Source organism: Leucoraja erinacea, unplaced genomic scaffold (genome assembly GCF_028641065.1).
Source record: "Leucoraja erinacea ecotype New England unplaced genomic scaffold, Leri_hhj_1 Leri_214S, whole genome shotgun sequence".
NCBI classification, from domain to species: domain Eukaryota; kingdom Metazoa; phylum Chordata; class Chondrichthyes; order Rajiformes; family Rajidae; genus Leucoraja; species Leucoraja erinaceus.
Window position 1 is genome coordinate 110,909 of NW_026576115.1, and position 14,258 is coordinate 125,166.

Here is a 14,258-nt window from a genome sequence, read left to right on the forward strand (position 1 = left end):
TTTAAGAGCCCAATCTAGCTCTCTCTTGAAAGCATCCAGAGAACCGACCTCCACCGCCCTCTGAGGCTTGTATACTGCGTATACATGATTACAACCGAGCCTTCTACATTGTACAGATACAGGATAGAGGGAATAATGATCAGTGCATGGTTTTAAGGTCCTTTTAAACTAAAGTTGAAGATAGTCTCCAATGAGGTAGATGGGAGGTCAGGACCGCTCTCTGGTTGTGGTAGGATGGTTCAGTTGCCTGATAACAGCTGGGAAGAAACTGCCCCTGAATCTGGAGGTGTGCGTTTTCACACTTCTGTACCTCTTGCCCGATGGGAGAGGGGAGAAGGGGGAGTGGCCAGGGTGAGACTGGTCCTTGATGATGCTGCTGGCCTTGCCGAGGCAGCGTGAGGTGTAGATGGAGTCAATGGAAGGGAGGTTGGTTTGTGCGATGGTCTGGGCTGCGTCCACCATTCTCTGCAGCCGTTGGTGTGCATTCTTGACTTGTCCAGGACAAGTTGCTGCTTGCATTCGCACCCATTCCCTACACACGAGACATGCAGGTTCATGAGCATAATGGGTTTCTTGACTTCATTTCAACCTGCGCTCTCCTTCACATCCACATTTAGTGATAGAGTCATAGTGATACAGCGTGCAAACAGGCCATTCGGCCCAACTTGCCCACACTGGCCAACATGTTCCATCTACACGTCCCACCTGCCCCGTTTAGCCCATGTCCCTCCAAACCTGTCCTATCCATGTACCTGTCTAACTAATTCTTAAATGTTCTGATAGTCCCAGCCTCAACTACCTCCTCTGGCAGCTCGTTCCATACACACACCACCACCCTTTGTGTGAAAAAGTTACCCCTCAGATTCCTATGTTTAAGAAGGAACTGCAGATGCTGGAATAATCGAAGGTAGACAAAAATGCTGGAGAAACTCAGCGGGTGAGACAGCATCTATGGAGTGAAGGAATATGTGACGTTTACCCGATCTATTCTACCCGATCTATTCCTCTCGGGTAATTTTATACATCTCGATAAGATCACCCCTCATCCTCCTGCGCTCCAAGGAGTAAAGTCCCAGCCTACTCCACCTCTCCCTGTAGCTCGCCCGAAACATCATAGCCTTGTTGAAAATATAGTAGATTTCCCAGGACAAACCTCTACCTAAGGAATCTATCAGTAACCGAATGCACAGAATATTTGAACCAGTTTAGGAGAATCAGGAATCTGAGGACAGATGTTTAAGTTGAGAGGGGAAAGATTTAATAGGAACCTGAGGGGCAACTCTTTCACTCCGAGGATGGTGGGTGCATAAAACGAGCTGCCGGTGGAGGTTGTTGACAATAGACAATAGACAATAGGTGCAGGAGTAGGCCATTCGGCCCTTCGAGCCAGCACCGCCATTCGGCCCTTTGAGCCAGCACCGCCATTCAATGTGATCATGGCTGATCATCCCCGATCAATACCCCGTTCCTGCCTTCTCCCCATATCCCCTGACTCCGCTATCTTCAAGAGCCCTATCTAGCTCTGTCTTGGAAGTATCCAGATAACTGGCCTCCACCGCCCTCTGAGGCAGAGAATTCCACCGATCCACAAATCTCTGTGAGAAAAAGGATTTCCTCGTCTCTGTTCTAAATGGCTTACCCCTTATTCTTAAACTGTGTGGCCCCTGGTTCTGGACTCCCCCAACATCGGGAACATGTTTCCTGCCTCTAGCGTGTCCAAACCCTTAATAATCTTATATGTTTCAATGCGATATCCTCTCATCCTTGCTGTAGGGAAGTAGCTGTTCCTGAACCTGGGCGTTATAGTTTTCAGGCTCCTGTACCTTCTTCCCAATGGCAGTGGTGAGATGAGTGTGTGGCCAGGATGGTGTGGGACCTTGATGATGTTGGCTGCCTTTTTGAGGCAGTGACTGCGATAGATCCCTTCGATGGTGGGGAGGTCAGAGCCGGTGATGGACTGGGCAGTGGTCACAACTTTCTGCAGTCTTTTCCGCTCCTGGACGTTCAAGTTGCCGAACCAAGCCACGATGCAACTGGTCAGCAAGCTCTCTACTGTGCACCTGTAGAGTTTCCTGTGACCTGCTTGGGTTTTCAGTTTCTTCAGTTTCCTTCCACATGCCAAAGACGTACAGGTATGTAGGTTAATTGGCTTGGTATAAAATGTAAAGCTGTCCCTAGTGTGTGTAGGATAGAGTGAATGTGTGGGGATCGCTGGTCGGCGTGGACTCGTTGGGCCCAAGGGCCTGTTTCCGCGCTGTATCAATCAATCCATGGATCATGCGCATAAATTGTGAATCATTAATTCTGAGATGACGATATATCTGATAATATTCTTTCACATTTTGTCTTTCCAGGTGCTGGGACTTAAGTGCGGGGAACTTAAAGTTGATTTATCAGCTACCGATTCTGGCTTCAATATTGGTGAGATATAGACAATAGACAATAGGTGCAGGAGTAGGCCATTCGGCCCTTCGAGCCAGCACCACCATTCAATGTGATCATGGCTGATCATCCCCAATCACCTGCATCTCCTCCAACCTCATCTACTGCATCCGCTGCTCTAGGTGTCAGCTGATTTACATCGGGGAGACTAAGCGGAGGTTGGGCGATCGTTTCGCCGAACACCACCGCTCAGTCCGCAATAACCAACCTGACCTCCCGGTGGCTCAGCACTTCGACTCCCCCTCCCATTCCCAATCCGACCTCTCTGTCCTGGGTTTCCTCCATTGCCAGAGTGAGCAACAGCGGAAATTGGAGGAACAGCACCTCATATTCCGCCTGGGTTGCTTGCGTCCGGATGGCATGAACGTTGAATTGTCCCAGTTTTCCTAGCCCTTGCTGTCTCTTCCCCTTCCTTAACCCTCGAGCTGTCTCCTCCCCCCCCCCCATCCGCCCGCCCTCGGGCTCCTCCTCCTCCCCTTTTCCTTCCTTCTCCCCCCCCCCCCCACCCCCCATCAGTTTGAAGAAGGGTTTCGGCCCGAAACGTCGTCTATTTCCTTCGCTCCATAGATGCTGCTGCACCCGCTGAGTTTCTCCAGCATTTTTGTGTAACATCCCCAATCAGTACCCCGTTCCTGCCTTCTCCCCATATCCCCTCACTCCGCTATCTTTAAGAGCCCTATCTAGCTCTCAAACACAAACACTATCTCCATCTGATTTAGGACTGAACTCAAGCTGAGGTGAATTTTACTAACCCAGGTGTAATCATATCATTCTGTCTTAACTTACAGCCATAGAGTTAAACTGCACGGAAACAGGCCCTTCGGCCCAACTTGCCGACACCGACCAACATGTCCCATCTAGTGAGACCACACCTAGAGTATTGGGTGCAGTATTGGGTGCAGTTTTGGTCCCCTAATTTGGGGAAAGACATTCTTGCTATTGAGGGAGTGCAGCGTAGGTTCACAAGGTTAATTCCCGGGATGGCGGGACTGTCATATGCTGAGAGAATGGAGCAGCTGGGCTTGTACACTCTGCAGTTTAGAAGGATGAGAGGATATCTTATTGAAACATATAAGATTATTAAGGGTTTGGACACGCTAGAGGCAGGAAACATGTTCCCGATGTGGGGGGAGTCCACAGTTTAAGAATAAGGGTTAAGGCATTTAGAACGGAGGCGAGGAAACACGTTTTCTCACAGAGAGTGGTGAGTCTGTGGAATTCTCTGCCTCAGAGGTTGGTGGAGGCAGGTTCTCTGGATACTTTCAAGAGAGAGCTAGATAGGGCTCTTAAAAATAGCGGAGTCAGGGGATATGGGGATAAGGCAGGAACGGGGTACTGATTGGGGATGATCAGCCATGATCACATTGAATGGCGGTGCTGGCTCGAAGGGCCGAAAGGCCTGCTCCTGCACCTATTGTCTATTGTCTGCATTAGTCCCACCTGCCTGCGTTTGGACCATACCCCTCCAAACCTGTCCTATCCATGTACCTGTCTAAATGTTTCTTAAACGTTGCATTAGTCCCTGCCTCAACTATCTCCTCCGGCAGCTCGTTCAATACACCCACCTCCCTCAAGTTGCCCCTCGGAGTCCTTCAGTTTTAGTTTAGTTTAGAGATTCAGCGCTGAAACAGGCCCCTTTGGCCCACCGACTCCGCGCCGACCAGCGATCCCCGCACATTAACACTATTTTACGCAGACGAGGGCCAATTTTTACATTTACACTGTGACATTTAACTTACAAACCTGTACGTCTTCAGAGAGTGGGAGGAAACCGAAAATCTCGGAGAAACCCCGCGCAGGTCACGGGGAGAACGTACAAACTCCGTACAGACAGCGCCCGTAGTCGGGTTCGAACCCGGGTCTCTGGCGCTGTCAGGCATCAACTCTACCGCTGCGCCACCGTGCCGTTCCTACTTAATATTCTCCCCCCATCTTAAACCTATTTCCTTAACTTTTAGCTCTTAGGGTTAACAAAATCATGGGATATGGGGAAAAAGCAGGAACGGGGTACTATAGACCATAGACCATAGACCATAGGTGCCATTCGGCCCTTCGAGCCAGTACCACCATTCAATGTGATCATGGCTGATCATCCCCAATCAGTACCCCGTTCCTGCCTTCTCCCCATATCCCCTGACTCCGCTATTTTTAAGAGCCCTATCTAGCTGATTGTGGATGATCAGCCATGATCACATTGAATGACGGTGCTGGCTCGAAGGGCCGATTGGCCTACTCCTGCACCTATTGCCTATGTTTCTATGTTTCTATGGCCTCTGGTTCTTGATTCCCCATACTCTCCATAAATAAAATGTTAGAAAGTGTTTCTTTTCTTTTTCCAGGTGAACTTCATGCTTTTCATCAACATAATCAGACTGTTAGCCACGAAACTAAGAGAGACCAACGTGGGAAGGTGTGATAGTCGGCAGCAGTACCGGTAAGATGCTGGGGTTTCAGCTCAAGCAGACTCTTGTGGGGGTGGGCAGAAGAGGTGGTGGCCTGAGGACACAAGGAACTGTCGATGCTGGATTCTCGAGCGAGTGCTGGACAACTCAGTGGGGGTTGGGCATCATCTTTAGACTCTGTGGCGCAAGGCAAGGCAAGGCAACTTTATTTATATAGCACATTTCATACACGAGGCAGACTCAAAGTGTTTCACATAAAAACATGTCATACAATAAAATGAAATAATAAAATGAAATAAAAAAGAAGAATTAAAAGAAAATACAAGCAAAGTTAAAAATATTTTGAAATCAATTCTCTGACATACAGGGAGCCAATGTAAGGATTTAAGAATTGGTGTAATGTGTTCAAATTTTTTGGTCTTTGCTAGAACTATAGCAACAGCGTTCTGAACAAGCTGTAGCTTGTCTGAGGCTTATATTTTTTCGGAACTTTGGCCCTAAACCATGTGTGATTTAAGGAGAGCCAGGATTTACAATCAATCTAGACCTACAGGGAGCCAATGTAAATTTTAGCATGGTGTAATGTGTTTTTTCTTGGTCTTTGCTAGAGCTATAGCAACAGCGTTCTCTTAGCTGTAGCTGCTGACAGTTTTTGAGACCTGATAGGAACCGTTACCGATCTAGCCTTGTAATAAAGGCATGTACAAGTTTTTCTAAGTCTTGAGCTGACAGGAGTCCTCTTAATCTTGCTACGTTTTTGAGGTCATAGTAGGCCGATTTTGTTACTGATTTGATGCGCAGCGCCAGAGACCCAGATTCCATCCCGACTTCGGGTGCTGTCTGTACGGAGTTTGTACGTTCTCCCCGTGAGTTTTCTCCGAGATCTTCCGTTTCCTCCCACAGTCCAAAGACGTACAGGTTTGTAATCTAAATGGCTTGGTGTAAATGTAAATTGTCCCTAGTGTGTGTAGGGTAGTAGGATAGTGTTAATGTGCAGGGATCGCTGGTCGGTGCGGACTCGGTGGGCCGAAGGGCCTGTTTCCGCGCTGTACCTATAAACTAAACTAAACCCCGCTCCTGCCTTCTCCCCTTATCCCCTGACTCCGCTATTTATAAGAGCCCTATCTTGCTCTCTCTTGAAAGCATCCAGAGAACCTGCCTCCGCCGCCCTCTGAGGCAGATAATTCCACAGACTCACAACTCTATGTGAAAACATGTTTCCTCGTCTCCGTTCTAAATGGCTTACACCGTATTCTTAAACTGTGGCCCCTGGATCTGGACTCCCCCAACATCGGGAACACGTTTCCTGCCTCTAGCGTGTCCAAACCCTGAACAATCTTATATGTTTCAATGAGATGCCTTCTCATCCTTCTAAACCCCAGAGTGTATTGGATTGGATTCAATTTATTGTCATTGCACTTTTCAGTGCAACAAAATGGTTTAGCCTGCAGTCATAACATAGAATAAATAACAAAACAAACACTCAACACAGTTTAAAGTCCCAAAGTCGTTGTCTCTTCCCTCCTTGCTCTCCCTCTGTGCTGAGGTAATCCAAGCCTCCGATGTTGTTACCCCACCGGATGATAGTAAGTAAGTCCCGCGGCTGAATCCGTGCTCCGCAAACGGGCCGGTTCAAACTCCGCGGCCCGGGGCGTTCAAGCCCAGCTGCTCCATTCTCTCAGCATATGACAGTCCCGCCATCCCGGGAATTAACCTTGTAAACCTACACTGCACTCCCTCAATAGCAAGAATGACCTTCCTCAAATTAGGGGACCAAAACTGCACACAATACTCCAGGTGTGGTCTCACTGGGGCTCTGTACAACTGCAGAAGGACCTCTTTGCTCCTATATTCGATTCCTCTTGTTATAAAGGCCAACATGCCATTGGCTTTCTTCACGGCCTGCTGTACCTGCATGCTTACTTTGTTGTCCTACAACTTTAGGCTGCGCACGCCACACGCAAGAAGATGAGAAAGATGCATCTGCTCTGCTCCAGGAACAATGTTTGATCTAGTGATCTTGTCTGTATTGCAGGAAGCTGCTGAAGTCCACCCTGGTCCTGTCTCCGCTGTTTGGAGTGCATTACATTGTGTTCATGGCTATCCCGTACACCGACGTCTCTGGGATTCTCTGGCAAATCCAGATGCATTATGAAATGTTCTTCAATTCCTCTCAGGTAATCGTAGAATGATAGACTTGTTGGGGAATGGCCAGGCTGATAACTTCAACTGGAATGGCCAGGCCCATTATTTTGATCATCAACACTTTGCGTACCTGCGTTAGGATTGTCTTATTTTATTGTCTTTATAATATATTTTGTGTATATGTCTCTTAAATGATTCAGTCGTACTTTGGATGCATAGGTAGGTCACAGAGTCGCAGGCATAGAGTGATACAGCGTGGAAACAGGCCCTTAGGCCCAACTCGCCCACACTGGCCAACATGTCCCAGCTACACTAGTCCCACCTGGTCCATATCTCTCCAAACCTGCACTTTCCATGTGTTTAAGAGGGAACTGCAGATGCTGGAGAATCGAAGGTTACACAAAAAAGCTGGAGAAACTCAGCGGGTGCAGCAGCATCTATGGAGCGAAGGAAATAGGCAACGTTTCGGGCCGAAACCCTTCTTCAGAAGCATTTAGAACGGAGACGAGGAAACACTTTTTCTCACAGAGAGTTGTGAGTCTGTGGAATTCTCTGTGGAGGCGGGTTCTCTGGATGCTTTCCAGAGAGCTAGATAGGGCTCTTAAAAATAGCGGAGTCAGGGGATATGGAGAGAAGGCAGGAACGGGGTACTGATTGTGGATGATCAGCCATGATCACATTGAATGGCGGTGCTGGCTCGAAGGGCCAAATGGCCTACTCCTGCACCTGTTGTTAATTGTCTATTGTCTATTGTCTAAACGTTGGGATAGTCCCAGCCTCAACTACCTCTTCTTCAGCTTGTTCCATACACCCACCACCCTTTGTGTGAAAAAGCTGCCCCTCAGAATCCTATTAAATCTGTCCCCCCTCACCCTAAACCTATGTCTTCTGGTCCTCGATTCACCTACTCTGGGCAAGAGACTCTGTGCATTTACCCGATCTATTCCTCTAATGGTGAGAAGCCAGTACGTTTTTACCCAGATGAGGGGGGGACCTCATTGAAACGTACCAAATAGTGAAAGACCTGGATAGAGTGGATGTGGAGAGGATGTTTCCACTAGTGAGAGAGTCTAGGACTAGAGGTCACAGCCTCAGAATTAAAGGACGTTCCTTTAGGAAGGAGATGAGGATGAATTTCTTTATTCAGACAGTGGCGAATCTGTGGAATTTATTGCCACAGAAGGCTGTGGAGGCCAAGTCGATGGATATGTTTTAAGGCAGAGAGAGATAGATCTTTAGTACGGGTGACAGGGGTTATGGGGAGAAGGCAGGAGAATGGGGTTGAGGGAGAGATAGATCAGCCACGATTGAATGGCAGAGTAGACTTGATGGGCCAAATGGCCTAATTCTGCTCCTATCACTTATGACCTTGTCTTTACATATACTCTGGAATTTAGGACATGTGATAAATAATGTACCATAAACCATACCATACCTACACTCTTGTATATTAGTATATTTGTGCCTGTGTGTAGTGAGATTTTTTACATGAAGTACATGCATCAATGGAATTTCACTGCACCTAGGTACATGTGGCAATGAAGTACCATTGAACCGTTGAATGTAAAATGTTTCATCAAAAGTGTGATTTTGTTCCACAACTTTGATATTTCTTTTCTTTGCTTCCTTCTCTAATTCCTTCCCTAAGGAGTTCCCTTCTCCAAACACTTTCCTGCACCTTCATGATTCTTGCTTACTTTCCTTACTTCTTTTATTTCTATCTTTTTTAAAGCTCAAAAAATGAAGTGGTACAACATAATGTAATAAGAAATATGCGATGTATTAATGTGATTTACTGCACTGCTAATAAAAATAATTAAAAAAAATAAAATAAATAAATAAATAACTTTGAGTTTCACTTGAGTAAGTCAGGAGGCAAGGAGGCTTAGCTCAGAGCTGGGGTATGACTGAGAATCAAATGGTTGACTCCTAGAATACATGGACTATGTTATAGACAATAGACCATATAACCATATAACAATTACAGCACGGAAACAGGCCATCTCGACCCTTCTAGTCCGTGCCGAACACATAATCTCCCTAGTCCCATATACCTGCGCTCAGACCATAACCTTCCATTCCCTTCCCGTCCATTTAACTATCCAATTTATTTTTAAATGATAAAAACGAACCTGCCTCCACCACCTTCACTGGAAGCTCATTCCACACAGCTACCACTCTCTGAGTAAAGAAGTTCCCCCTCATGAAACTTCAGTCCCTTAATTCTCATGTCATGTCCCCTTGTTTGAATCTTCCCTACTCTCAGTGGGAAAAGCTTTTCCACGTCAACTCTGTCTATCCCTCTCATCATTTTAAAAACCTCTATTAAGTCAGATTCAGATTTAATTTCAAGTCCCCCCTTAACCTTCTGCGCTCCAAAGAATAAAGCCCTAACTTGTTCAACCTTTCTCTGTAACTTAGTTGTTGAAACCCAGGCAACATTCTAGTAAATCTCCTCTGTACTCTCTCTATTTTGTGGACATCCTTCCTATAATTAGGCGACCAAAATTGTACACCATACTCCAGAATTGGCCTCACCAATGCCTTGTACAATTTTAACATTACATCCCAACTTCTATACTCAATGCTCAATAGACAATAGGTACAGGAATAGACCATGCGACCCTTCGAGCCAGCACCGCCATTCAATGTGATCATGGCTGATCATCCCCAATCAGTACCCAGTTCCTGCCTGCTCCCCATATCCCCTGACTCCGCTATCTTTAAGAGCCCTATCTAGCCTATCTAGTTCATCCCAGCCAGGAATTAACTGCAGATGCTGGAAAGTCAAAGGTAGACAAAAGTGCTGGAGAAACTCAGCGGGTGCAGCAGCATCTATGGAGCGAAGGAAATAGGCAACGTTTCAGGTCGAAAGAAGGGTTTCGGCACGAAACGTTACCTATTTCCTTTGCTCCATAGATGCTGCTGCACCCTCTGAGTTTCTCCAGCACTTTTGTCTACTAGGGATATTAAAGTGACTTCATCAATTTGCATTCAGTATCTCTGGTGTGGAATACAGTGCGGTCACGGTGGCACAGCGGTAGAGTTGCTGCCCTACAGCGCTTGCAGCACCAGAGACCCGGGTTCGATCCCGACTACGGGCGCTGTCTGTACGGAGTTTGTTCCTTCTCCCCGTGACCTGCGTGGGTTTCCTCTGAGATCTTCGGTTTCCTCCCACACTCCAAAGACGTGCAGTGTTTGTAGGTTAATTGTCCCTAGTGTGTGTAGGTTTGTGTTAGTGTGTGGGGATCGCTGGTCGGCACGGACTCGGTGGGCTGAAGGGCCTGTTTCCGCGCTGTATCTCTAAAGTAAACTAAACTAAACATTATGTTGCAAGCTGAAAATAAATGATATGGCTTTAAATACTATACTCTTAACTTTTCAGGGCTGTTTTGTGGCTGTCATCTACTGCTTTTGTAATGGAGAGGTAAGTACTTATTTCCCTCTGTGTATGTATGTTAATAAAAGGTCCATGTTCATAAGTGATCGGAGCAGAATTAGGCCATTCGACCCATCAAGTCTACTCCGCCATTCAATCATGGCTGATCTCTCTCTCCCTCTCAATCCCATTCTCCTGCCTTCTCCCCATAACCCCTGACACCCGTAATAATCCAAGATCTATCTACCTTTGCCTTAAAAATATCTACTGACTTGGCTTCCACAGCCAAAGAATTCCACAGAATCACCACCCTCTAACGAAATTCCTCCTTATCTCAATAGACAATAGACAATAGGTGCAGACCATCCACAATCAGTACCCCGTTCCTGCCTTCTCCCCCTATCCCCTGACTCTGCTATTTTTAAGAGGCCCATCTAGCTCTCTCTTGAAAGCATCCATAGAACCTGCCTCCACCGCCCTCTGAGGCAGAGAATTCCACAGACTCACAACTCTCTGTGAGAAAAAATATTTCCTCGTCTCCGTTCTAAATGCCTTACCTCTTATTCTTAAAATGTGGCCCCTGGTTCTGGACTCCCCCAACATCGGGAACATGTTTCCTGCCTCCAGTGTGTCCAAGCCTTTAACAATCTTATATGTTTCAATAAGATTCCCTCTCATCCTTCTAAACTCCAGAGTGTACAAGCCCTCAATAGCAAGAATGTCCTTCCTCAAATTAGGGGACCAAAACTGCACACAATACTCCAGGTGTGGTCTCATTGGGGCTCTGTACAACTGCAGAAGGACCTCTTTGCTCCTATACTTGACTCCTCTTGTTATAAAGGCCAACATGCCATTCGTTTTCTTCACTGCCTGCTGTACCTGCATGCTTACTTTCATTGACTGATGAACAAGGACCCCCAGATCCCGTTGTACTTCCCCTTTTCCCAACTTGACGCCATATAGATAGTAATCTGCCTTCCTGTTTTTGCTACCAAAGTGGATAACCTCACATTTATCCGCATTAAACTTCATCTGCCATGCACCTGCCCACTCCCCCAACCTGTCCAAGTCACCCTGCATTCTCGTAGCATCCTCCTCACAGTCCACACTGCCACCCAGCTTTGTGTCATCTGCAAATTTGCTAATGTTACTTTGAATCCCTTCATCCAAATCATTGATGTATATTGTAAATAGCTGCGGTCCCAGCACCGAGCCTTGCGGTACCCCACTAGTCACTGCCTGCCATTCTGAAAGGGACCCATTAATCCCTACTCTTTGTTTCCTGTCTGCCAACCACTTCTCTATCCATGTCAGCACTCTACCCCCAATACCATGTGCCCTAATTTTGCCCACTAATCTCCTATGTGGGACCTTATCAAATGCTTTCTGAAAGTCCAGGTACACTACATCCACTGGCTCTCCCTTGTCCAATTTCCTAGTTACATCTTCAAAAAATTCCAGAAGATTAGTCAAGCATGATTTTCCCTTTGTAAATCCATGCTGACCCGGGCCGATCCTGTTACTGCTATCCAAATGTGCGGCTATCTCATCTTTTATAATTGACTCCAGCATCTTCCCCACCACCGATGTCAGGCTAACTGGTCTATAATTAATTCCCTGTTTTCTCTCTCCCGCCTTTCTTAAAAAGTGGGATAACATTAGCTACCCTCCAATCCACAGGAACTGATCCTGAGTCTATAGAACATTGGAAAATTATCACCAATGCATCCACAATTTCTAGAGCCACTTCCTTAAGTGCCCTGGGATGCAGACCATCAGGCCCTGGGGATTTATCAGCCTTCAGTCCCATCAGTCTACCCAACACCATTTCCTGCCTAATGTGGATTTCCTTCAGTTCCTCCGTCACCCCAGATCCTCTGGCCACTAGTACATCAGGAAGATTGTTTGTGTCCTCCTTAGTGAAGACGGATCCAAAGTACCTGTTCAACTCATCTGCCATTTCCTTGTTCCCCATAATAAATTCACCTTTTTCAGTCTTCAAGGGTCCAACTTTGGTCTTAACTAATTTTTTCCTCTTCACATACCTATAGAAGCTTTTACTATCCTGCTTTATATTCTTGGCCGGCTTACCTTCGTACCTCATCTTTTCTCCCCGTATTGACTTTTTAGTTATCTTCTGTTGCTCTTTAAACGTTACCCAATCCTCTTGCTTCCCGCTCATCTTTGCTATGTTGTACTTCTTCTCTTTTATTTTTATACTGTCCCTGACGTCCCTTGTCAGCCACGGTCGCCCCTTACTCCCCTTGGAATCTTCCTTCCTCTTTGGAATGAACCGATCCTGCACCTTCTGTATTATTCCCAGAAATACCTGCCATTGTTGTTCCACTGTCATCCCTGCTAGTGTATCTTTCCAGTCAACTTTGGCCAGCTCCTCCCTCATGGCCCCATAGTCCCCTTTATTCAACTGCAACACTGACACCTCCGATCTACCCTTCTCCCTCTCCAATTGTAGATTAAACCTGACCATGTTATGGTCACTACCTCCTAATGGCTCATTAACCTCGAGGTCCTTTATCAAATCCGGTTCATTACACAACACTAAACCCAGAATTGCCTTCTCCCTGGTAGGCTCCAATACAAGCTGCTCTAAGAATCCATCAGGAAGGCACTCAACAAAGTCCCTTTCTTGGGGTCCAGTACCAACCTGATTTTCCCAGTCTACCTGCATGTTGAAATCTCCCATAACAACCACAGCATTACCTTTACTACATGCCAATTTTAACTCCTGATTCAACTTGCGCCCTATGTCCAGGATACTGTTTGGGGGCCTGTAGATTAGTCCCATTAGGGTCTTTTTACCCTTACAATTCCTTAGTTCTATCCATACTGACTCCACATCTCCTGTTTCAATGTCACCCCTTGCAAGGGACTGAATTTTATTCTTCACCAACAGAGCTACCCCACCCCCTCTGCCCACCTGTCTGTCTTTTCGATAGGAGGTATACCCTTGAATTTTCAGTTCCCAGCCCTGGCCCTGTTAAAATTCACATGTTTAATCACTAATGTTTTATTATTAATGTTTTACCGTTTTATGTGTCATTCTTAATTGTCACTGTGTGTCATGTTGTCACTTGCGGGCGCGGAGCACCAAGGCAAATTCCTTGTATGTGAATATACTTGGCCAATATACTTATTCATATACATTCTATATGACTCTGTGATTGTGTCTCTGTGACTATAATTGTGAATCGTTGTCCACTGTTTCAGGTGCAGAGTGAGATCAAGAAAGCGTGGGCGCGTTGGATCCTGGCGCTGGACTTCAAGCGCAAGGCTCGTAGCGGCAGCGCGGCCTACAGCTACGGGCCCATGGTGTCGCACACCAACAACAGCATCAGCGGCAACGTGCCGACGCGGGCGGCGAACCTCGGCAGTCGCGGCGGCGGTCGAACCAACGGGCACTGGAACCTGCCGGGCTACGTGAAGAGCAGCTCGGTGTCGGAGAACTCCCACCCCTCCTCCCTGCCGGAGCAGTACGGCAAGGACGAGGAGATCGCCAAGGCCCCGGACTCCAGCAAGCCCTCCTTGGTTGTGGAGGAGGAGAGGGAGACCGTAATGTGACTGCTGGGCGTGTGTGGGGGGGGGGGGTGGGGTGGGGGGGGGGGGGGGGGGAGGGGAGCACGACGTGAGGAACTCCTATCCAAATGGCACAACACAAACTCCACGACGGGCACTGGACTGGGTCTGCTTCTGTCCACACCACCCCAGGGTAGTGGACTTCATGGAGATGCCCATGTCCCTTCAACTGGAACCAACACAACCATTGGGAAGAGAGAACTTGCAAGGAATGTCAAAGCCAGCTTCATCCTGTTGCCCTCCCATCATCTGAGGTCTTGCTTGGACTTTCGCATGGTTATTTAGATCTTAGTCAA

General features: G+C 47.1%; 1 protein-coding gene across 1 annotated transcript in view; it reads left to right on the forward strand.

Annotated features, from left to right (window-relative positions):
* The window catches only part of pth1r (parathyroid hormone 1 receptor), a 102,983-nt gene extending 89,031 nt beyond the window's left edge, over positions 1-13,952 (forward strand). Inside the window, exons 9-13 of the mRNA XM_055666223.1 lie at positions 2,355-2,421; positions 4,782-4,876; positions 6,880-7,021; positions 10,375-10,416; positions 13,597-13,952. Of these exons, the coding sequence (XP_055522198.1) occupies positions 2,355-2,421; positions 4,782-4,876; positions 6,880-7,021; positions 10,375-10,416; positions 13,597-13,947 (697 nt within the window). The 3' untranslated portion in view covers positions 13,948-13,952. The remainder of the gene's footprint in view (positions 1-2,354; positions 2,422-4,781; positions 4,877-6,879; positions 7,022-10,374; positions 10,417-13,596) is intronic.
* Positions 13,953-14,258: the final 306 nt, after the last annotated feature.